Source organism: Aquarana catesbeiana, linkage group LG13 (genome assembly GCF_042186555.1).
Source record: "Aquarana catesbeiana isolate 2022-GZ linkage group LG13, ASM4218655v1, whole genome shotgun sequence".
NCBI classification, from domain to species: Eukaryota; Metazoa; Chordata; class Amphibia; order Anura; family Ranidae; genus Aquarana; species Aquarana catesbeiana.
In genome coordinates, this window is record NC_133336.1 from 95,062,555 (window position 1) to 95,087,614 (window position 25,060).

General features: G+C 42.8%; 1 protein-coding gene across 1 annotated transcript in view; it reads left to right on the plus strand.

Annotated features, from left to right (window-relative positions):
- Nucleotides 1-25,060, plus strand: part of RALGAPA1 (Ral GTPase activating protein catalytic subunit alpha 1) — a 474,136-nt gene that overhangs the window by 308,557 nt on the left and 140,519 nt on the right. The window contains 2 exon segments of the mRNA XM_073610203.1: nt 3,400-3,523; nt 13,235-13,390. Of these exon segments, the coding sequence (XP_073466304.1) occupies nt 3,400-3,523; nt 13,235-13,390 (280 nt within the window).

A 25,060-nucleotide genomic window follows, 5' to 3' on the forward strand; every position in this document is an offset into this window, starting at 1 on the left:
GAACTGGTGCCCAAAACTGAACTGCATATTCCAGATGAGGTCTTACTAATGATTTGAACAGGGGCAAAATTATATCTCTCTCTCTGGAGTCCATACCTCTCTTAATACAAGAAAGGACTTTGCTCGCTTTGGAAACCCCAGCTTGGCATTGCATGCTATTATTGAGCTTATGATCTACCAAAACCCCCAGATCCTTCTCCACTACGGATTCCCCCAGTTGTACTCCCCCTAGTATGTATGATGCATGCATATTCTTAGCCCCCAAGTGCATAACTTTACATTTCTCAACATTAAACCTCATCTGCCACATAGATGCCCAATTAGACAGAGCATTGAGGTCAGCTTGTAAATTGGAGACATCCTGTAAGGACGTTATTCCACTGCATAGCTTGGTGTCATCTGCAAAGACAGAAATTTTACTTTTGATCCCAGACCCAATATCATTTATAAAGATATTAAAGAGTAAGGTTCCCAGCACTGAACCTTGGGGTACACCACTGATAACCTTAGACCATTCAGAGTAAGAATCATTAACCACTACTCTCTGAATTCTGTCTTTTAGCCAGTTTTCTATCCATTTACAAACTGATATTTCCAAGCCTGTAGACTTTAACTTACACATGAGCCGTGTGTGCGGAACTGTATCGAACGCTTTTGCAAAATCCAAGTAAACCACGTCCACAGCCACTCCTCTGTCCAAGGTTTTACTTACCTCTTCATAAAAAGAAATCAGGTTTCTCTGACAACTTCTGTCTTTCATGAACCCATGCTGTCTGTTGCTTAAAATGTTTTTTTCCAGCAAGAACTCGTCTATGTGGTCTTTTATTAAATGCTCCAGTATCTTCCCGACTATAGAAGTTAAACTAACAGGTTTATAGTTACTTGGTAAAGACTTTGATCCCTTTTTAAATATAGGCACCACGTTCGCCCTGCGCCAATCCAGTGGTACCATTCCTGTCATCAATGAGTCCCTAAAAATTAGATACAATGGCTTTGAAATTACAGAGCTCAATTCTTTTAGGATCCGTGGGTGGATGCTATCAGGTCCAGGTGCTTTATCCACCTTTATTCTGTCTAAATATTTTTGGACCATATCCCTTTTGAGCCATTGTGGATCATTGGGGGCTGTGTCAATACCACCCCCATTATGGACATGAGCTTCCCCATGCTCTTTTGTATACACAGAGCTGAAGAAAGTATTTAATAAATTAGCCTTCTCCTTGTCCCCAGTCACCCACTCTAGATTATTTTGTAAAGGGCCTACATGCTCAGACCTGACCTTTTTACTATTAATATATTTGAAGAATTTTTTGGGGTTTGTCCTACTATTTTTTGAGATCTGTCGTTCATTTTGAATTTTTGCACCCTTGATTTCCTTTTTACATAGTCTGTTAAATTCTTTGTAGCATTTAAACGACACTAGTGTTCCTTCATTTTTATATTTTTTAAAAGCTCTTTTCTTATTGTTTATAGCTTTTCTAACTTTGACCGTGAGCCACATAGGTTTTATTTTTAGCCTTTTAAATTTATTGCCCATGGGAATATACTTTGCAGTGAGGTCCCAAACAGTCTTTTTGAAGAATTCCCATTTCTGTTCTGTGTTTATCGCAGCCAATATTCCCTCCCAGTCTAAGTCCTCGAGAGCAGCCCTCATCCTTGGAAAATTTGCTCTCTCGAAGTTAAGTGTTTTTATCTTTCCCTTATGTATTTCTTGTTTACAGCTAACATCAAATGAAATCATGTTATGGTCACTGCTACCCAAGTGTTCCTTTACCTGAACATTAGTAATAAGCTCTGCATGGTTTGAGATTACCAGGTCCAACAGAGCTTCATTCCTAGTTGGGGTCTCAACAAACTGGACCATAAAATTGTCCTGTACTAGGTTTATACATTTTTGCCCTTTAACTATCCCAGCAGTGCCATTACTCCAGTCAATTTCTGGGTAGTTAAAACCCCCCATTATTATTACCGTCCCAGCCCTTGCAGCCCTTTCCATCTATGCAAGGAGCTGAGTCTCCACCTCCTCATTAACATTGGGTGGTCTATAACAAACTCCAATGATTAACTTTGAACTACGCCCATCTATATGCAGTTCCACCCATAATGCTTCAGACTCATCACACTCTCCATCAATCAGGTCCTCTTTCACACTTGCTTTGAGATCACTTCTCACATAGAGACAGACCCCGCCACCTTACCTTTTTACACTGTCTCTCCGAAAGAGTGCATAGCCGGGAATATTAATAGCCCAGTCATGTGAGGATTGAAGCCAAGTTTCAGCAATACCGATTACATCATAGTTCACCTCATGCACCAGAGCTTCCAACTCACCTATTTTGCTTGGCAGACTTCTGGCATTGGCGAACAAACACTTTAATGCATTATTATATTTTGGTCTGGTGTATTTCATATAATTTTTAGTAGTACAAATGGCACTACAGTTCCCAATGGCTGTTTGCAACATGGTAAATTTCTTGACACCTGCCATAACCCTCCCCCCATCTGTCCCCATTCCACCCTCCATTAATGTCTGACCCCTAACTGACCTGACCTAACATGTCGGGATAGTATATGAATATGAGATCCCTGTTCAACATGAACTTTCGTCACCTGACCACCATATTGAAATGTTAAATGCTACTCAACAAACTGCTCTGTTTGGTTTTTAATCTGGTCTTTATTAAACTATAACTTTTTATATATATGGTTTCTATTTTTTTTTTTTTTTTTTTTGAAAGCACCGTTCTAATCTCCTCCCAATTCCTCCCCCTTTTTGAATACTTGATTATTTGGGATAAGGTGCTAAATACTAGGTGTTTACCTTAGTCGGACACAATTCTACAAATGGTTAAAGGATAAGTTCAGGTTTTAAAAAAAAAAAAAAAAATGCAGGTAAAAAAAAAATATATATATATTTACTATTTTTTTTTTTATTTAGGAGCCTCGAAAGAATTGCACTCTGTCAGTGTGAGCTGTCTGCCCATACATCGTACGAACAGGCAGAATCAATGAACTTCAACAGTGCAGTGGTAGTTCAGTGAGAACTACAAGCTGACAGCAGCAAATAATGTCAGTACTTGTAGTGCATTCATTCAACTCTGTGATTGAATGAAAAGGTCACGCTCTTTTCAAAAAATGACAGCTGGTATGGAGAACTTCTCCCCGTACTACTGTCACACAGAGGGCTTCCGATCGTCGAGCCACTGCAGGAGTTGGAACATGTTAGATTTTCCACCCTAAGAACGGGTGGAAGATGTAACACGTTCCCGAAGCTGAACTTATCCTTTAAAAACTTTTGTATGATGTGTTTTAGCCTGTTGGTTTGCTTAGATTAATTATTCGTTTTGTGTATAGAGAATCTGAGATTTAACTTTTATTTTTTCTTCTTTCTCCTGTCAGCCGTGAAACACACAAAATAGCAGTGTTCTATATTGCTGATGGCCAAGAAGACAAACAGTCCATACTCTCGAACACTGGAGGCAGCCAAGAGTATGAAGACTTTGTTGCAGGACTTGGATGGGAGGTAATAATCCTCTGTTCATATCTTACATAAAAGAGCACTGCTACACAATTTAACAGAGGCTGCGCCAAATATATGGGCTTCGTTTTTTTATTGGTTGATGGCAATTTAATTGTTTGGTTTTTTTTTGGGGGGGGGGGGGGGGTTGCCATTACAAGGAGATCTAACTCTTCTTGTTGGGTGTTTTACTAATTTTATGTGTTGGATATCAAAGGAGAAAATAGGAGCATCTACACTTTGGTGAGGAGAAATAGTGGTAGGGCCTCTTGGTGCCAAAAGTTCTTAGAGGATGCAAAAAGGGACCACCTCACTTTTTATATTGCTTGGGAACTTTGGAATATCACTTTTTGATTACCTGGTCAAAACCTAGTCAGCCAAGTACAGTAAGGCTTTTGAAAAACCACAGCTATATAAGTTAGTGTGTATGTTGTGTGTGTGTATTTATGTACATATATATGCCTGTGTGTATGTATGTCTGTACGTTACTGTTAGGCCTTGTTCAAACAGACATACTTAAGGTTACACCTTGGGATTGTCTGCATGAGGATGCACTGAAAACCTGTGCATCCTCATGTCTGTGCGGGCAAACATGGCCCTCGCACGAGTGTACACTTACGTATGTCCATGTAAATGAGGCCTAACAGTAACGTACTGACATACAGTTAGGTCCATATATATTTGGACACAGGCACAATTTTAGATTTTTTCAGGTATTTAACAAAACATATTCAAGCTATAGTTATATAATGGATATGGGCTGAAAGTGCACACTCTCAGGTTTAATTTGAGGGTATGTACATCCAAATCAGAGGAAGGGTTTATGAATTACAGCTCTTAAGAATAGCCACACCCCCCCCCCCCTTTTTAAGGGACCAAAAGTAATTGGAGGATTGAATCAAAAGCTGTTTCATGGCCAGGTGTGGGCTACTTCTTATTTCTTCATCAATTAAGCAAGTAAAAGGTCTGGAGTTGGAAGTGTGGTATTTGCATCTGGAATCTATTGCTGTGAACCTACATCATGCATTCAAAGGAGCTGTCCATGCAAGTGAAGCAGGCCATTGTGAGGCTTCAAAAATGAAACCAATCCATCAGAGAGATAGCAACATTAGCAGTGGCCAAATCAACAGTTTGGTACAGTCTGAGGAAAGAAGAATGCACTGCTGAGCTCAGCAACATAAAAAGGCATGGACGTCCACGGAAGACAACAGTGGTGGATGATCGCAGGATCCTATCTATGGTAAAGAAAAACCCATTCACAACATCCAGACAAGTGAAGGACACTCTCCAGGAGGTGGGTGTATCATTGTTAAAGTCTACAATCAAGAGAAGACTTCATGAGAGCAAATACAAGGGGCAAACCATTCATAAGCTTGAAGAATATAAAAGCCAGATTAGACTTTTCCAGAAAATATCTAAAAAAGCCAGACCAGTTCTGAAAAAGCATTCTTTCGACAGATGAAACTAAGAATAATCTGTACCAAAAAAAAGTGTGGAGAAGGCTTGGAACAGCTAATGATCCAAAGCACACGTCGTCATTTGTAAAACATATTGGAGTCAGTGTGGTGGCATGGGCATGCATGGCTCCCAGTGGCACTGGGTCATTGGTGTTTATTGATGTTGCGACAAAAGAGAGAAGCAGCCAGATGAATTCTGCAGTGTTTAGGGATACATTGTCAGCCCGGATTCAGCCAAATGCAGCAAGGTTGATTGGACGGCACTTCACAGTACAGATGTACAATGATCCAAAACACACTGCAAAAGCAACCCAAGAGCTTTTGAAGGAAAAGAAGTGGAATATTCTGCAATGGCTGAGTCAGTCACCTGATCTCAACCCAATTGAGCATGCATTTCACTTTTGCTGAAGGCAAAACTAAAGGCAGAAAGACCCACAAACAAAGAACAACTGAAGACAGCTGCAGTTAGAGCCTGACAAAGCATCAGAAAGGAGGAGTTTTTGGTAATGTCCATGGGTTCCAGACTTCAGGCAGTCATTGCCAATAAGAGTCTCAACAAAATATTTAAAATGAACATTTTATTTACGATTATATTCATGTGTCCAAATACATTTGAGTCCCCTGAAAATATGTTCAACCCCTTGAATTAAAGTCTGCACTGAAAGTCTGCACTTAAATTGATTTGGATTGCAGTCGAGCAATTTTGGCCCACTCTTCTTTGCCGAATTGTTTTAATTCAGCCACATTGGAGGGTTTTCCAGCATGAATGGCCTGTGTAAGGTCATGATACAGCATCTCAATTTGATTTAGGTCCAGGCTTTGACTTGGCCACTCCAAAGCCTAAATTTTGCTTTGAAGGTGGACTTGCTATTGTGTTTCGGATCATTGTCCTGTTGCATAACCTAAGTGCACTTGAGCTTGAGGTCACAAACTGATGGCCGGACATTCTCGTTTAGGATTTTCTGGTAGAGCTCAGAATTCATAGTTCCATCAATTATGGTATGTCGTTCAGGTCCTGAAGCGGCAAAGCAGTCCCAGACCATCAAGCTACCACCACCATGACTGGTATGATCTTGTTATGAAATGCTGTATTAGTTTTATGCCAGATGTAACGGGACGCACACCTTCCAAAAAGTTACATTTTAATCTCATCAGTCCACAGAATATTTTCCTAAAAGTCTTGGGGATAATCAAGATGTTTTTTGGTAAATGTGAGATGAACCTTTGTGTTCTTTTTGGTCAGCAGTGGCTTTGGCCTTGAAACTCTCCCATGGATGCCATTTTTGCCCAGTCTCTTTCTTATTGTTGAATCATGAACGTTGATCTTACCTGAGGCCTGCAGTTCTTTAGATGTCGTTCTGGGTTTTTTTATGACCTCCTGGATGAGTCATCGTCATGCTTTTGGAGTAATTTTTGCAGGCCGGCCACTCCTGGGCAGGTTCACCACTGTTCCAAGTTATCTCCATTTGTGGATAATGGCTCTCCCCATGGTTCACTGGAGTTCAAAAGCCTTAGAAATGGCTCTGAAACCCTTCCTCTGCCGATACATGTACATTACTTTGTTTCTAATATGTTCTTGAATTTTGTGGCATGATGTGTGGCTTTTTGTGATCTGTGATCTGTGATCTGCATGCTTTACTTTGTCAGACAGCTTCTATTTATGTGATTTCTTGATTCAGCCGGTCTGGCAGTAATCAGGCCTGGGTGTGGCAAGTGAAATTTAACTCTGCTTTCCAAAAAATTGTGGTTGATCACAGTTCATTCATGATTCAGCATAGGAGAGGGCAATTACTTTTTCACATAGGGCCAGGCAGGTTTGAACAGCTTTTTTCCCGTAATAAATGAAATAATTTAAAAACTGCATCTTGGATTTGCTCGGGTTACCTTTGTGTAATATTAAAATTAGTTTGATCTGAATCATTTAAGTGTGAGAAGTATGCAAAACAATAAAAATTTAGGAGGGGGGGGTGGCGGCAAATACTTTTTCACAGCACTGTATATTGACATAACTGTACATACATACAGACAGCTGACAGGCTTTGAGAGGCAATTTTAACAGGAAGCAGTGTTTACAGGGAGGGGATATTCTAAAAAAGGAGTGGAAACTGTGTGTACAGGGAAAAGAGCGTCAGTGTATACATAGGAGATAGTGTGTATAGGGGGTGAATTTAATTTTTGTATAATTCCTTGGTTGTGTTTCTTGTTTATAATTGGACTAAAAAGACATGCCCAATATTTAGCATTTAGCCACACCCACTTTTCGCTGCAACTAGGGTCCCCAGTGCATTACTTTGCCCAAGGGCCTGTCATGCTATTAAGATGGCCCTGCTTCACTGGCTGAAGTGGGTGTGTGGTCAACTGTGATTCCTCCATGTATCTGCCCATGCTATTATGTGTTTTTTGTGAACTTTACACGCAATTTATTTCTGCCCTTTTGTAAGGACAAGGCATTCTATCATTTTTCTTTTCTTTGATATAAATTTAACAGTCCCTATTTGCATTGTAAGCTTCTTGTCTATTATGTGAGGAATGAGGAAATACAGTAGGTCCTGGCTTTAAAAATAGGTTATAGTAGTGAAGCATTAAAGTGGTTGTAAAGGCAGAGTTTTTTTTCTCTCCACTTTCCTATGCCATAAAGTAAAAAACCTTCCGCATGCAGCTCCCCCCAGCCCCCTCAAATACATACCGATCCAGTGATGTGCATGAAAACGGAGGCTCTCTCAGCTCTCTTGCTCCTCATTGGCTCAGATGAAGGCATTGGCTCCCTCTGCTGTCAATCAGAGCCAGTGGTGGAAGGCGGGGCTAAGTCCCGCTCTGTGTGTCTTGTGGACATATAGAATAGCATCCTAAGGCAACTTATGCCATCTCTAGGGACCCTGTACCCACACCGGCACATCATGCATCTGTTAGTGTTTTACCAAGAGCTGGCTTAGAAAAAAATGGGAATCCCACAAAGGAGCGAGTGCACACGACCCATTGCAGGCGGCTTGCTGTGTGGGGTGGGGGAGAAGCCAGGGGAGGGAGGCTGGGAATTGGGGCTACTCTGTGCAAAACCATTGCACTGAGCAAGTATGACATGTTAAAGTGGTTGTTACAACAACTTTATGCTGCAGGTAAGCCTAAAATGAAGCTTACCTGTAGCTACCCTGGATATCTCGTAAACTTGCACGGTTTAGGAGATATCCCCTGTCCCCTGCATGTGCCAATGTCATCGGCACATGTGCACTGGGGGAAACTGAAGCAATGGCACATATGTGCCGTTGCTTCAGTCTGTGTGCCGTTACCGGTGGCTCCCATGCGTATGCGCGGGAGTGACGTCATCGCGGCTCCGGTGCTGTGATTGGCCGGAAGTAACCCCCAGGAGAGAGACGAGGACGGCTGTGGGGGCTTCGATCTAAGGTAAGTAATTCATAATGAGCTAGTATGCTATGCATACTAGCTCATTATGCCTTTGTCTTGCAGGGGGGTTTTTTTTATTTTTTTTTTTTTGTTTTACCAGGGTTTACAACCACTTTAATTGTTTTAATTACAAAAAAAACACCTTTACAAGCACTTTAAGAAAGACATACATACATACAAGTGTTTGGCACTAAAAAAGCCATGGATTCAGCAAGCCTTTCATTCTTCTTATTCTACATATGCAAGAGCAGTATCGATATTAATCAGTAAATCTCTTCCATGTATAATGGAACAGGTCTATACTGATCCCCAAGGCAAATATGTAATAATAGTATTTACGGTGTGGGGTACGCGATATATAGTAGTGGGGGTGTATATTCCCCCTCCTTTTTCTTCGTCCACCCTATACTTAATCTTGGAGAAAGTAATTTCGTATTATCCGGCAAAACTGTTGTTGATGGGTGATTTCAATGCCATTATGGCCCCTGACCTGGACAGACCTGTTCCCCCAAAACAATTTTCTACAGATTTACTTACCTGGGCTCAAGTAATGGGCGTAACTGAGGTCTGGAGGTGGAAACATCCTGAGACTAGAGCCTACTCTTGTTTTTCTGCCACATATAAAACCTCTTCTCGTATTGACCTCGCCTTTGCTAATCCGACTATGCTGTCTGATGTATTAGATGTATCATATCTACCCAGCGGGCTCTCAGATCACTCACCATTACTTCTTAAAATTCATGCCCCATCCTATAGAACTGCAGCCCTATGGCGCTTGGGGACCCACTGGCTTTCTCATGTAGACCTGACGACCAATATCACACCACGATTGGCGGAATATTGGGAGTTTAATGAGGGATCCTCCTCTGTTGCAATGATATGGGACGCCTTCAAGGTCTTTTCCAGGGGACAATATATCTCCTCTATTGCTGGGATTCGCAGGGAACAGGCAGCCGTTGCAACAGCGCTACAGCAAGCTGTGCAACAGCGCTACAGCAAGCTGTGCAACGTCTGTCTGATATTTATACTACTGACCCTACTAATACCCATTTTGACCTCCTGAATGCTGCAAAACGTAAGCTACATCTCCATCTTACTGAGATCACCAGATTAGATCTACATCGGAATAAACAAATGTTCTTTGAACAGGGGGACCGTAATGGTCGTCTTCTAGCGATGTTGGCACAGCCGGATTATCCTCCAACAGTGATTCCCAATGTGGTGTCTGCCTCAGGTGCATCAGTTTCTTTATTACCAGATATATTAGAGGTCTTTCGCCAATATTATAGTTCTCTTTATACCTCTGTGTTGCCTTCTGACTTTCAGCCCAAGGATTTGGCATCCTGGCTAAACCCATTGGCATTAGGCTGGCTTTCAGATAAAGAAAGAGAATCTCTGGTGGGGCCAATAACCCCGGAGGAGGTACTGAGAGCAATCGAATCATTTCCGTGGGGGAAGTCTCCGGGTCCGGATGGCCTCCCCATAGAGTTTTATAAGACACATGGGAAAATATTAGCTCCCAAGCTAGCACAACTTTATTCTCAATGCCTGACAGATGGAGCCCTTCCAACTTCTATGAGCCATGCCCATGTTATACTAATTCATAAAGATCTAAAAGATCCCTCATTGTGTGCCTCCTATAGGCCAATTGCCCTACTTAATACAGATTTTAAAATTTTGACTAAATTACTTACCATCAGACTACAGCCACTATTACCATCTGTTGTAGATATTGATCAAACTGGCTTCATGGCCAACAGGTCAACCGATGTAAATTTGAGACGTTTGTTTACTAATATACATGCAAAGCATTTGAATGAAGGTACTAGGGTGGTGGCCTCCTTAGATATTGAAAAGGCCTTTGATACTATCGAATGGCCTTTTCTTTGGGAGGTCCTTAGAAGGATGGGGTTCCCCCTGATCTTTATTAAATGGATACAGATAATTTATCAAAACCCCACCTCAGCTATCAAGTTGGGAGGTAGCTTATCACAGTCTTTTTCTCTGTCAAGGGGTACTCGACAGGGCTGCCCCCTCTCTCCAGCCCTTTTCGCCATAGCGATGGAACCGCTGGCGGAGGCTCTCCGTACTTCCCTTCATGTTAAGGGATTGCGCGTTGGCTGGCTGGAGGAAAGGGTCGCCTTGTATGCGGACGACCTACTCCTCTTTCTTAATGACGCAGGACCATCACTTAGGGGGGCCCTACAGGTCCTCAATTCTTTCTCCGCAGTCACAGGCCTTAAAGTAAACTGGGAAAAGTCACTTCTATTTCCTATAGACTCTGCGGCTCGTGCTACTGCTGATATGGATACCCCCCTAAGTTGGGTGGAGAATTTTAAATATCTAGGGGTGGTGGTTTCCAGACAGGTTTCAGACTATATATATCTCTAAATTTAACACCTGTGATCCAGGAGACTCAACAACGGCTGAAGGCATGGGAGTCATTACCCCTTTCATTGTTAGGACGCATAAATTTAATAAAAATGAATGTATTACCTAAATTCACATATTTATTTCGACACTCTCCCCAGTGGATCCCTAAATCTTTCTTTGCAAGACTACATCGTATTTTCTCAGCATTCATATGGAGATCAAAGCCCCCTAGGTATAGCTGGGCAACATTGGTACGCCCGACCTCCCAAGGTGGCCTGGCATGTCCAGATTTCCATAAATATTACTTGACTTCTCAGCTAGTAACTACGGCCTGGTGGCTTAACCCAGATACCTCAAATTCCGCTACTCAGGTAGAAGCAGCAGTGCTGGGATCCCTAGAGGCGCTGAAATTTTTGATCTTTCGGTGCCCTCGTGCTCCATATTCATTGACACCATCTATGCTTACCACGCTACGTGTATGGGGAGAGGGCCTCAAAATTGAACGATATCCCCTACAGGCAATATCACCTAATGCTCCCCTCTGGTTAAATCCCACTCTGGAGCATTTGTATTCACTACCCGACCCCTATGCTTGGACTAATTTTAAGATAAAAACAGTGACACAGATCATTTTGGATAAATCTTTGATTTCTTTTTCCCAATTAATCTCTGATTTCAATATCCCTCAGTCGTATTCTTTTCGTTTCCTTCAACTCTCCCATGCCTTCCGCTGTCAATTCTGTGGCTCTCCTCTACAACTAGTCCAGTCTGCCTTAGAGAAGCTTCTTAGGCTGGATTGCACAAAGAATGCCACATCTAAATTGTATCTTCACTTAACAACTGCCTCTCTCCCTGATTTAGAGAAATTAAGATCAAAATGGTCTAAGGATATCCCTGAACTTAATGAGGATGATTGGGATAATATATGGGACTCTCCCTTCAACTCTCTCGTCTCCTTGAGAGACAGAATTATTCAGTTTAAGATAGTCCACAGGGCATACTACACCCCTCATATATTAAATAAAATTAATTCAGACTCTGCTCCTGGCTGTTGGCGATGTGGGGAGATTCCTGGAGACTTTACCCATATATTCTGGACTTGTCCAGCTATCGTAAGGTATTGGGAAGAAATACTAGCTTTTATATTTAAAATAACATATATCCCACTGCAACGATCAATGCCAATATGTATTTTAGGTCTGATAGAGCAATTTATTCCTACGACAGCAGGGCGTACTTTGGTGGGGCTGCTTTTGTTCTATGCTCATAAAGCCATAGCTCTCGGCTGGAAGAAAACCACCCCCCCATCGCTGACTTTGTGGAAACAACTCATTAATAATAGCTTACCATTATACAAAGAAACATATAAATAGGGGTTGTCTCCTCAAATATGAAAAGGTTTGGTCCAAATGGCTCACGGACCCCTCTACAGCCTCAATAGCCTCCTAGAGGAATATGACTCTTTGCAATCTCTCCATTAGTTATTGGGCTCTAGGTGTACATTTGTAACACGGGATGACACCTTTCTCTAAAATTAAACTGGCATAGGAACCAGGTATGACCAATATATGTATGTATGTGGGGTTTGTTTTGGTTTTTTTTTTTTGTGTTTTGTTTTCTATGTATATAGTTTCTTTAATTGCTGCAAATATTCATTTTTGTTTGTCTGTTTTTTTGAAAATTAATAAAAACGTATATTTAAAAAAAAAGAAAGACATACATCACATAGTACAGCTGAACTCTGGGAATATGACCAAAAAATCTCTTGCAGTGTGGCCCCCTGCATTACAAGGGTTAAATGTTTGTTAAAGTGTTTGTTAAAGCTGGGTATACATGGGTCAGTTTTTTTCGATCAGCCAGTGGGCTTATCAAAAATTCCCCATCCACACAAGTCAAGCAGATAGCAGTTTTGACAGCAGGGACTCCTTAGCTGTCAGAATACACTGATCAGTACTGCAGTAACTGCTCGAACCAAAATTTTCTAACAAGCCCATTCTTGAGACCTCAATCATTAGATGGGGTTCTTGGGAATGGCTATCGATGGATTTTAAATCAGCCAGTTCCTGCTTTATCTGTGAGAGCAATTGAGTACTGTCCATGATATTTTTTTATTTGCTTTAACATCCAAACCTGTATTATACATGGTGGGGGCAAACATGCAACTGCAGCCTGAAGTACCTCAGATTGGAGCCTGTGAAGGGCTGGTTGCACCAATCAAAGGAGTCTGCTGGAGCCAGTAGTAACAAAGTGTTTCTCCTGATCTGTGCAGGCTAAATAAGCATTTAACGCTTCAAGGTGTAGTGGGGGGGTGTCACGTTTTTTGTCACATTCCTGTCTTTAAGGAAAAAAGTCTTTTAAATGGAGCTGGCTTTGTGTCAGGTTTATGTCATCTATATGGACCTGTCAGTTTATACTTGTATTGCAGCTCCTTCTAGCTGTTGCCACAGATAAACCCTACTGTGTTTTATAAAGTGCATCTTTTCTGCAGGTGAATTTGGCAAACCACTGTGGCTTCTTAGGAGGACTTCAGAGGAACAAAAGCACTGGTCTGAGCACTCCATATTACGCAACCTCTATTGTGGAAGTTATGTTTCATGTCTCTACCAGGATGCTTTCTGATTCCGATGACTGCTTAACAAAAAAGGTGAGGAGCCTGCTGTGCTTGTTTGTGTCTGATGCCTAGCTACACAAATTCTATTTCTTCCCATGTGTTAAAGTAATGCATATAAGACTGAAATTCGTATAAAGAGAGCCAGGCAACATCTGCAGACATGATCTAAGCATCCTAAGGCAACTTATGCCATCTCCGGGGACCCTATACCCAAACTGTCACATCATGCATCTGTTTTACCAAGAGCTGGCTTAGAAAAAAAAAGGAATCACACAGAGCTTTTCAATCTTTCAAGCCTCCTCTCCTACTGACAAGTCTCAAACGTTGCATGTGCTGGGAACCCCTAGACTTTACCCCTACTTACCTTATGTCTACAGGCATCTTTGGTTACTCTGGGGTAATGCAAAGCTCAATGCCTAAATATATGTGCTCCTTAATATGTAGAGCTTTACTACTGTAAATTTGTTCATTTAACCCTTTCGCTGCCAGGCCCCGTGCTCCATTTTGTACACTCAGGTGGCCATTTTTGCAAATTTTCCTTTGTTCTTTATTTTTTACTTATAGCTTTCAGAATTTGTGAAAGACACCCCAAACCATATATTTTCTGAAAGCACACGATAAGTAGAATAAAAAGAAGGTGCTACTGATTTTTTTAGACCCCGCCGTATTTCCGCAAATGTTTATCAAACCAATATATTTTCAAACAATACACTAAAACCACTATTAGCAGATAAAAACACAGCACATTTTACAAAATTCCTACTAATTATAAAAGCTTAACCTGTATTGAGTGAATAAATGACAAATATTTGTAACTTTTTAAATGGCACCTTTTTGCGAAATGGTGAAAATTGAACAGACGCAAAAGTGTAAATATCCAAATTTCTCTAAAAATCTGAAGGTTTTTATTTTTCCCTTACAGCTTTCAGAATTTGTGAAAGACCCCCAAAACTATATATTTTCTGAAAGTATACGACCTCTAGAATAAAAAGGTGCTACTGGTTTTTTAGATCCCGGGGTATTTGCGCAAATGTTTATCGAACCAATATATTGGCAAAAAAAACCACTAAAACCATTATTAGCAGATAAAGACACAGCTAATTTTACTAAATTCCTACTAAATATAAAAGCTTAACCTGTATAGAGTTAATAAATAACAAATATTTCTAAATTTTAAATTGCGCCTTTGTACAAAATGGTGAAAATCGAACGTACCCAAAAATTTTTCTAAAAATCTTGAGGTTTTCATTTTCAACTTACAGCTTTCAGAATTTGAAAAAAACCCTCAAACTAGACATTTTCTAAAAGCACATGGCTGGTAGAATAAAAAAAAAGTGCAACTGATTTTTTTTTTGGGCTCCGCAATATATGCGTTCATCATATCGCTATTTTCACAAAAAATAGACTAAAATCATTAATATTGCACATAAACACAACGTAACTTACAAAATTCCTGCTAAATTAGTACTAAAGCCTAGTTCACATGTGGCATACTAAAGTGTACGCCCATGGAGGGCCATGTTTACCCGCACAGGGATGCACAGGTGTTCTGTGCATCCCTGTACAGGCAGTCCCACTTATGTCAATTGGGATGCAATGGCTGCATAGGCAAAGCTGCTGTTCCCAATCTGACATCCATGTGGGTAAATTATCCCAAACGCAGACAGTGTAAGCTCAGGGTCATGCATGCGGACCTACATGGATGTAAAATTGGGAGCAACGGCTCTGTTCGTGCAGGTGCTACATCCCAAATGACATCAATGGGACTGCCTGCACAGAGATGCACGGGACACCTGTGCATCCCTTTAAAGGCACGCTGTGTATGCCCTGTGTGAACAAGGCCTTAGGCCCCTTTAACACATGCACACTGATCTGGTCTTCCTGTCCATTTTTCAGGCGGGCCCAATCGGACCACCCATTGTTCTCTATGGGGAGACTGATGTAAATGGACATGTGTCCGTTTACATGCGCCTGCATCTGATCCAGTCCGCTAAAAACAGATGGATGGAGATTCCATTCCTCATCCATCTAGCAGATCGGATCAGATGGAATTCGATGGAAATGGACAGGCGGTCCGTTTCCATCCGACCGTCCAATAGAGAATAGCGAGCTGATGCAGAGCAGACACGGACCTGTCATCAGCCTGCTCAGCGGGGATCAACAGACCGATCCCCCGCTGAGCAGGCGGATCTGTTTTCTTTCTCGTACATCACGGGACACAGAGCCTCAGTAATAAATGATGGGGTTATAAGGTATCACTAGGTGATTGGACACTGGCACACCCTAACCAGGAAGTTCAACCCCCTATATAATCCCTCCCCTTACAGGGATACCTCCGTTTTTTAGCCAGTGTCTTAGGTGTTGGACGTGTAAAGATATCCTGTGCTGAGCTCCAAAGGGAATATCCTATATCCTATACTGGGGCAAGCCAGGCGAACCGGATCCATTTCAAAGTGTCCTTTCTAGGTCGAATTGGATGGTACCTGGGCCTCGTGTCCGAAGAAACAAGGTTTTACCTGTAACGCTTCCTCTTTTTGGAGAGCTGGACCCCGCATTTCAGAAAATGTTTTTTCTAGCCATATTTCTGGCTGGGTGCTTTACAGGCCCAGAATTGTGGATCCCCCTATCCGTAAGGGGCCCCAGTCTCTGAAGGTTTTTTCAAATGGAGCCCACCGTGAGAGGTGAAGATTGGGTCTATATAACAGAACCCTGCTGCTGGATAAGGTAAAGGAGATTCCACAGAATTTTTTAATTCTAGTAGGTTTCTCCTTTAAGTAAATGCATGCTTATGCCTATTGTCGCCACCGGGGGCTGCCAAGAGCACATACCTTCTCATACTGATTGTCTGTCTCAGTGTTTCAAGCTGCACAAGGTCCTCCAGCCGAGCTCCAGGTAGGATGAGATGGGGGGCTCTCCTCAGGGATATTCCCCCCCAAAAATAGGGGGCCGCAGGTGGTCTGTAAGGCGGTAGTACACCGCACTATCGCCGCCGCCATTACCAGGTGCAGGCCCCATCACTGCCAGCCTCTCTCCTTCCTTCTCCACCCCCAGCCTTCCTCCACGCCTATCCAGCGGAGGGTTGGCTCGCGCGGGAATCGCTCGTTTGTTTGAAAGACGGGGGGGTGGAGCGTCAGCGCAGCGTCCAGCGTGCTCAGACGCCCACATTGCCGGCTGCAAGGCTATAAGAGGCACACTTTATAGGTGCACACAGCCTTTGGAGGGACACAGAGCTGACGGTCGCATGTAAGGTTGGACACAGGCATTCCCCTAGGCAGCATTTACTAAGGAAACACTAGACTGGGCATTGGTAGCAGGGCTGTTGCTAGACTACATCGCTCAGCAGTCAGTGTTCATTTTTTTTGATACCTCCACCTTGTTGCTTTGCACTATGGGTAGAAGAGGTTCAAATACCCCAAGAACCAGAGGCTCTAGGGGATCTCCTTCGGGTTCTGAGGGCCCCCTGTGTGCAGCTCCCTCCCCCCTCAGGGCTAGCGAGCCGTTGGGGTCAGGGGCTACACCTGCTTCTGGCACTTCAGCCCCTGTATATATTACGCAGGAGGTTTTTTCCTCAACCATTAATGGTTTAGAAGAAAGATTAATGGCCGTGATCACATCTTCATTCAGTGGAAGAAAACGCACTAGGCCTTCCTCTGCTACCCAGGACCCTCAGGCTGAGGACCTCTGGGATAGGGGAGAAGAATCCCTTTCAGAGGATCGGAATGGGACAGATGATTCCTCTTCAGAGGAATCAGGTGGAGAAGGGCCCTCTGCAGCTTCTCAGGATGAGAAAGTCTTAGTGCAGATCCTTGCTGGATTGGTCCGCTCCACATTTAAGTTGCCCGTATCTGAATCAGTTAAAGAACCCTCTTCTTCGTTGGAGTCACTGAAGCCTCCTCAAATAGCACATGCTTTTCCTGTTCATAATTTACTTGAAAAGCTCCTTTATTCTGAGTGAGATCACCCAGATAAACGTTTTTTTCCACCGAAAAAGTTTTTAACACTTTATCCTATGGAAGAAAAGTTTATTAAGATGTGGGGAATACCGGCCGTTGATGCCGCCATTTCCTCCGTAAATAAAAGTCTGACTTCTCCTGTAGACAATGCTCAGGGATCCTGTGGATAAAAAGATGGAATCCCTGTTGAAAGATGTTTTCGCCTTAGCAGGTTCAGTGGCTCAACCTGCAGTAGCAGCGATTGGAGTCTGTCAATACTTAAGAGACCATGTTAAGCAGGTCATCAAAGTTTTACCTGAACAGCAGGCCCAGGGGTTGGCTAACCTTCCAGCGGCCTTATGTTTTGCTGTTGACGCCATCAGAGATTCTATCATGCAAACCTCTCGTCTTTCAGTTGGGTTGGTGCGTAGGCGTAGAATCTTATAGTTAAAAAATTGGTCACCTGAAGCACCACGTAAGAAGCTCCTGGCTCGGTTTCCATTTCGTGGTGCAATGCTGTTTGGAGAAGAATTGGATAACTATATCCAAAGCATCTCTAGTGGGAAAAGCACTCTTTTTACCTGTTAAGAGAAAGAGTAAGCGTCCCTCTTTCAAAAGGACTCTTTCCCCAGCGCCAGGGGCATCAGCCTCCAGGCAGTCACGACGGCCTCCTCTGTCTGGGTCAAGAAACAAGAGTCAACCCCAGGGACAAAAGAAGTCCTGGGGGAAGAAGTCTACTAGACAAGACACTAAGACCTCTTTATGAAGGGGCGCCCCCGCTTGCTCGAGTGGGGGGAAGACTGCTACAGTTCTCAAAGCTCTGGCAAGAGGACTTCCAGGACAGATGGGTAATCTCCACGGTAACAAACTGGAGTTCCAAGAATTTCCCTCTCCTCGTTCCCTCAGGTCAAATGTCCCCAGGGATCCAGAGAAAAAGCAGTCGCTCCTTCTAGCGTTAGAGCGGCTTTTGTCGCAAGAGGTCATTATGGTGGTTCCCACGAAGGATCAAGGATTGGGCTTCTATTCCAACCTTTTTACGGTCCAAAAGCCAAATGGGGGTGTCAGACCCATTCTGAATCTAAGGAATCTGAATCGATTCCTAAGGATTCGGTCTTTCTGCATGGAATCAATTCAGACAGTAGTCTCCATCCTGCAGGGAGGAGAATTTCTGGCATCGCTAGACATCAGAGATGCATATCTGCATGTGCCCATTTTTCCTGCTCATCAGAAGTTCCTGTGCTTCGAGATAGGAGGGCGCCATTTCCAGTTTGTGGCTCTGCCTTTTCGGGATAGCCACTGCACCTCGAGTGTTTACAAAGATCTTGGCTCCTCCTCTGGCCAGATTAAGGGCTCAAGATATAACTGTCATAGCATACCTAGACGACCTGCTCTTGATAGACCGGTCGGTGGCCTCTTTGAACGGAAGCTTGAGGACCACAGTCAAGTATATGGAACACCTAGGTTGGATTCTCAACCTAGAAAAATCTTTCCTAAAACCAGTAGGAAGATTGGAGTATTTGGGTCTGATCATAGATACAAGCCAGGAGAAAGTTTTTCTACTTCAGGCAAAGCTCACTGCTTTAAGGGAGCTGATTCTGGTAGTCAGGACCAAGAAGGGTCCTTCTGTCCGCCTTTGTATGAGGCTGCTAGGAAAGATGGTGTCTTCATTCGAAGCAGTTCCCTATGCTCAGTTTCATTCAAGACTGCTGCAACACAGTATCCTGTCGACCTGGAACAAGAAGGTTCAGGCATTAGACTTTCCAATGCACCTGTCTCATGCGGTGCATCAGAGCCTCAATTGGTGGTTAATACCCGAAAACCTGCAGAAGGGGAAATCCTTTCTACCGGTTAACTGGATGGTGGTAACAACGGATGCCAGTCTTTCGGGTTGGGGAGCAGTTCTGGAACAGTCTGCGGTCCATGGGGTATGGTCCAAAACCGAGAGGACCTTACCCATCAACATTCTGGAGATCCGTATATCTAGCCCTAAGAGCCTGGACTCTCAGGCTACAGGGTTGCCCAGTCAGGATCCAGTCTGACAATGCCACAGTACTGGCTTATATCAATCATCAGGGAGGCACCAGGAGCCGAGCTGCTCAAAGAGAGGTGAACCAGATCTTTGTCTGGGCAGAGAAGCAGGTGCCATGCATATCGGCTGTTTTCATTCCAGGGATAGAGAACTGGCAGGCGGACTATTTAATTCGCCAGCAGTTACTCCCAGGGGAATGGTCTCTGCATCCCGACGTCTTTTGGGCCATATGCCAAAGATGGGGGGTTCCAGATGTAGATCTCTTTGCATCCAGATTCAACAGAAAGATAGACAGATTTGTAGCAAGGACAAAGGATCCTCTTGCATACGGGACGGATGCATTGGTGATTCCGTGGCATCGGTTCTCACTGATTTATGCATTCCCACCTATTCTGCTACTGCCACGACTTCTTCGCAGGATCAGGCTAGAAAGGAAGTCGGTACTTCTGGTAGCCCCCGCCTGGCCCAGGAGGACTTGGTATGCAGAAATACTAAGGATGACGGTGGGTTCCCCGTGGACCCTACCGTTACGCCCAGACCTGTTGTCTTAGGGTCCAGTGTTCCATCCTGCCTTACAAATGCTAAATTTGACGGTTTGGCTATTGAAACCCAAATTCTGAAGAGTCGTGGGCTTTCAGGTCCTGTGATATCTACCTTGATCAATGCAAGGAAGCCAACTTCCAGAGTAATTTATCATAGAGTCTGGAAAGCTTATGTATCCTGGTGTGAATCCAGGGGTTGGCATCCCAGAAAATATGTGATAGGTAGAATTCTTGATTTTCTACAATTGGGATTAGAGATGAAGCTGACCTTGAGTACCATCAAGAGCCAGGTCTCGGCCTTATCAGAATTATTTCAACGGCCACTTGCTATACGTTCTTTGGTCCGAAACTTTATGCAGGGGGTGACGCGTCTTAACCCTCCAGTTAAGGCGCCCCTAAACCCCTGGGACTTAAATTTGGTTCTGTCTGTTTTACAAAAACAGCCTTTTGAACCAATACGTCAAATTCCTTTGGTCTTGTTGACAAGAAAGTTAATTTTTCTGGTAGCCATTTCTTCTGCTAGAAGATTATCAGAATTGGCAGCTCTTTCCTGTAAGGAGCCTTATTTGATTGTACACAAGGATAGAGTGGTATTGCGCCCTCATCCTAGTTTTTTACCGAAGGTGGTTTCAGATTTTCATCTAAACCGAGATATTGTTTTTGCCTTCCTTTTTTCCAGATACCTTTTCTTCGGAAGAAAGGTCACTACATTCTTTGGATGTAGTAAGAGCAGTAAGATGTTCTGTTCGTGCTGCCAGAGGGTCCCAATAGAGGACAGGCAGCGTCAAAAGCTACCATTTCTAAATGGATTCGACAAATGATTATTCAAGCTTACGGTTTGAAATGGAAGATTCCTCCGTTTCAGATTAAGGCACATTTTACAAGGGCTATTGGTGCTTCTTGGGCAGTGCATCACTGGGCCTCTATGGCTCAAATCTGCAAAGCCGCAACCTGGTCTTCAGTCCATACATTCACCAGATTTTATCAGGTGGATGTGAGAAGGCATGAGGATATCGCCTTTGGGCGTAGTGTGCTGCAGGCAGCGGTACAGGGTCCTCAGGTCTGATTGCACCCTACTTGGTTATGGTTCCCCTTCCCTCAGATAGCATTGCTCTGGGACATCCCATCAGTTATTACTGAGGCTCTGTGTCCCGTGATGTACGAGAAAAAATAGGATTTTTAATGACAGCTTACCTGTAAAATCCTTTTCTTTTGATGTACATCACGGGACACAGAGGTCCCGCCCCTCTTCTAATACACTTATATTGCTTTGCTACAAAACTGAGTTATCCCTGTAAGGGGAGGGATTATATAGGGGGTTGAACTTCCTGGTTAGGGTGTGCCAGTGTCCAATCACCTAGTGATACCCTATAACCCATCAGTTATTACTGAGGCTCTGTGTCCCGTGATGGACATCAAAAGAAAAGGATTTTACAGGTAAGCTGTCATTAAAAATCCTATTTTTTCAGAGTGCTCTCCATGTGAAAGGGGTCTTACCAGGAGGCGCTGCTCCCCTGCAGGGCGCCCGACTCATACATTTGTATGAGTTTTTTTTTTTTTTTTGTCAAGCCACATGATTAGTGCCTGAGGCTCTAATTGGCTTGAATTGCCCCTTATCCAGACAATATTTTTTTTATACGTTTTCCAATTGCCATGAAGCCCACCCCTTCCTGTAAGATCCTACACCCTTTTTGCAATTCTCCACCACCACCCATACATATACAACTTTCATAGTGTTGGCTCAAGTGATGATGTCACAAAAATATTACTGTATATCACAGTTTATATGGGCAGAATGTCTCCCATGTCCCTCTGTGCTAGTTCTATTATACGAAATTTAAATTGCAGCGCTATCTATTTTGGTCAGGTTGCTATGTATGACATTTGTACAGAGATTTAGATCCTGTTTTTTTTGCGTATTAATGCATTATCACAATTTCTATATATTTGTGTTCTGTATGTGTATTATGATAATTGCTAGTAAGTGACATATCAGCCAAGAGATAGTATACATCAGTGTGATATGCTACTAACAAGGATTGAATATGAACTTATCTACCTCTATACCTCTATAAGTATTTGTTTTTGATGAGTGTAATAAATTCCACTTCAGTGCTAACAAGTCAGAACCTATGATCTGTGCCCTTGTTAGCGCTGCACACTCTGAGCCATGTTCTCCCCCCCGGTTCCATCACTCATGCATCTTCCAAAGTGTTAATCCAGTCAGTGGGAGCAATAATGAGAGCAGGTTGGAGAGCAGGGGATGCAGGAAGAGGGAGCTGCTTGACCTCAGCATGAAGTTTAATGCCTTTAATTAAATTACAACGGTAGAGTGTGGGGATCTGGCCATGCCTCAAGCTCTTCTGGTGTGTTATGGATCCTCCTGTGTCTTCCAAATACAAATCCTTTTCATCATCATTAGCGTAAAGAGAAATATGAAAGCAACAAAAAGCCATCTGTTAGATCAATTTGTTATCTATAAAGAAGACCTTTAGTGTTGTCATTAATATAGCCTTATGTATGACATGAAAAACAGCATATTATGCAATAAAGGAAGTGCTTTACCTCATGAGCTGGAGTTTAAAGTAGGGCCCTGGCCAAATACAAAAGGCATTGATATAATTACATCCCCACAGTTTAGTAAGTCACTAATAAATGTTTTTCTAAATTGAATGTAAAGTGGACCAGTACTTATAGGGTATATAAAGAAAGTATAATTATACATTTTACATAAAAAAAATACTTTTTGACTACCTTCTTTCTAAATAATAGCAGTGCTCATACTAACCTGTAAATGTGCATAGGCACTGATGTTTTGTAGCTTTAAGAATGGTACACTAATGACCTGACGTTAGTACAGCAATCTCCCCCGCTGAGCTGTTGTGTTCTGACAGGGGTTTGCTCAGCAATTGGCTGAGAGCGCTGATCGGGAGCCGGTTGTCTGCTGGTTTTCCAGCATGCTCGTTCGACAGAAGCATGACATTCGGCTCGTGTGTACTAGGCACAAGGGTTCATTTACACCAGATGTGCTGGGGGTGCGTTTGTGAGCGCATTCCCAACTCATGGCAGCCAAAAAAAAATGGTTCCCTCAATGCAGTTCACACTAGTGTGTTGCATTGCATTTGCCCAGCACCGAATAAAGTACAACAGGCTCTACTAGTTTTCAACGCAACGGGTTCAAATGCGCATAAACACAACACACTGCAAAGCAAAGTAAAAAAAAAACAAAAAAACACAATGCATGTAAAATGCATGCCGGTGCATTACAGAAGATGCAATACACTGCATAGACGTTAACGCATGCGTTGTGGTGTAAATGAGCCCTAATTGCTGTATGTCTGCAGTATGAGATCATCTAAGACAATGCTGTCTCTAAAGCCGAACATATGTGGATTGAAATTTGGCCAGTTCAGCAGGGACTGGTAAATTTCGATCTATCTATGGGCAGAGTGGTTATACAGAAGCACATCTACTGATGGACTTCTGTACAAATGCTCTGTTGGATATTTGCCGCTCGATCAGCTCCTCCGGCTGTAGCCAACAACGCTGATCATTATATTCTGACACCAGAGAAGTCTCCACACTGTCTGAATACAATAGTGCAGTGGAGAGCATCCACCCATCCATATATTCGACGCAAGTCCCTTTTTTTTTTTTTTTTTTTTTTTTTTTTTTTTCAAACTTGCTGGTTGAACGGAAAAAAAAGACTAATGTATGAGCTGCTTAACTGATAGTTGGACAAGATTTGGAGTGGAATTTTCGTGGTGTCATTTCAGTATTGTTCACTGATCTTCTGCGGGCTTGCTATAGAAGGGGCTGTACCTGAGGAGTGGCAGGGGGTCTCCCTGTTTCTGCTTCTTTTATTCTCTGAATCTGCACTTCTTCCATCTATCATTCTTTTTCTTACATATTACTTTGATCAACAAATCACCAGTCAGCAGGGGGCAAAGCTGTGCTCCTCTACCATGAAAGCTTCCTCCACACAGAGATGCATGGTAACTCTGTAATGGAGGAGCCAATAATCAATAATGCTGACTAGGCCTTTGCCTTGCGCTTCCTTTCTTTGGACACAGTTTCCTCAGTTCTGGCCCTCTTTAAACCTAAAAAAAAGACCTTGTATTAAATGTAAACTCTATCTGATACCTTGGAGAAGATGTTTAACGTGAATCTATGCTTTTCCCATTTTGGACAAAACAGCGGGTTCGCTTAATTGCTCACCCCCTGCTTATATTCACTTCTGTTTGCTACAGGGCAGCTCTGATTGCCCACCAGAGGGAAGAAAATAACCTGTGTAAGCCATATAGATCATAATTTACATGAGCCTAAGGGCTCCAACCCCACATGACTGCTCTATGTTTTTGCAATTATCTGCTCAGACCGTCTGTGCTGCATAATGGTAGCAACGAGATAGAAACAGGTACTCTTATGTACCTAAATTTTCTGGTACAAGTCTCGTCTGTCTGGTGGGGGAATAAAGCAGTGGGACAGCGAAAGCAAAGTGAGTATAAGACGCAAAGTAAATTACATCAACCTTTTGAAGTCTGTCACTCTGAGGAACCAGTAAATCTAAAACCTAAAACTATCAATACATGAAAGAGCTACTAGTTAAATCCACTGCTGTATGTAAAAAAATATTTGGTAATGTAGGACACTAAGAAGTTTGACACTTTTGAAATGTTGCCTGCTTTTGGTTTTGCCAGTTCAAGCGAAAGGTGGGAAAAAAATGTACTTTGGCATTTCTGCACGAGAAAACAACTGTATTTATAATACTAGCAAACATGTTCTCTTTCTAGAATGGGCAAGGTCAGGGATATTGCAAATAATCTAAAATGTAAGTGTAGGTAAACTTGGAGTTTGCTGTCAGTGGAGATACATCTTAGTCCTGTCTAAAGAGAAGTGCACTCAAGGATGAGCTAGGAAGATGAAACAGATGTTTACTAGGTGCTGTGGGAAGCAGGTAGGCGCTGGTACCAGGAGATGTGGCGATGAGGTCGGGGGAGCAGGGGATGGAGTTGATAGCAGGTAGGCAATGTTAGTGGGTTGCGGGTGGCCGAGAGGGTCTTTCAAGGGGTTTGGGGGTAAGGTGGCTGTCAGTTAAGCTGTGTGAGAAGGGTGGTGGGGAGGCTTTATAATGAGGGGGTGTGGTGAGTGTTGGTGAAGCGTTATTATGAGAAAAAGTGAGGTTGGTAGCTTTGTAAGA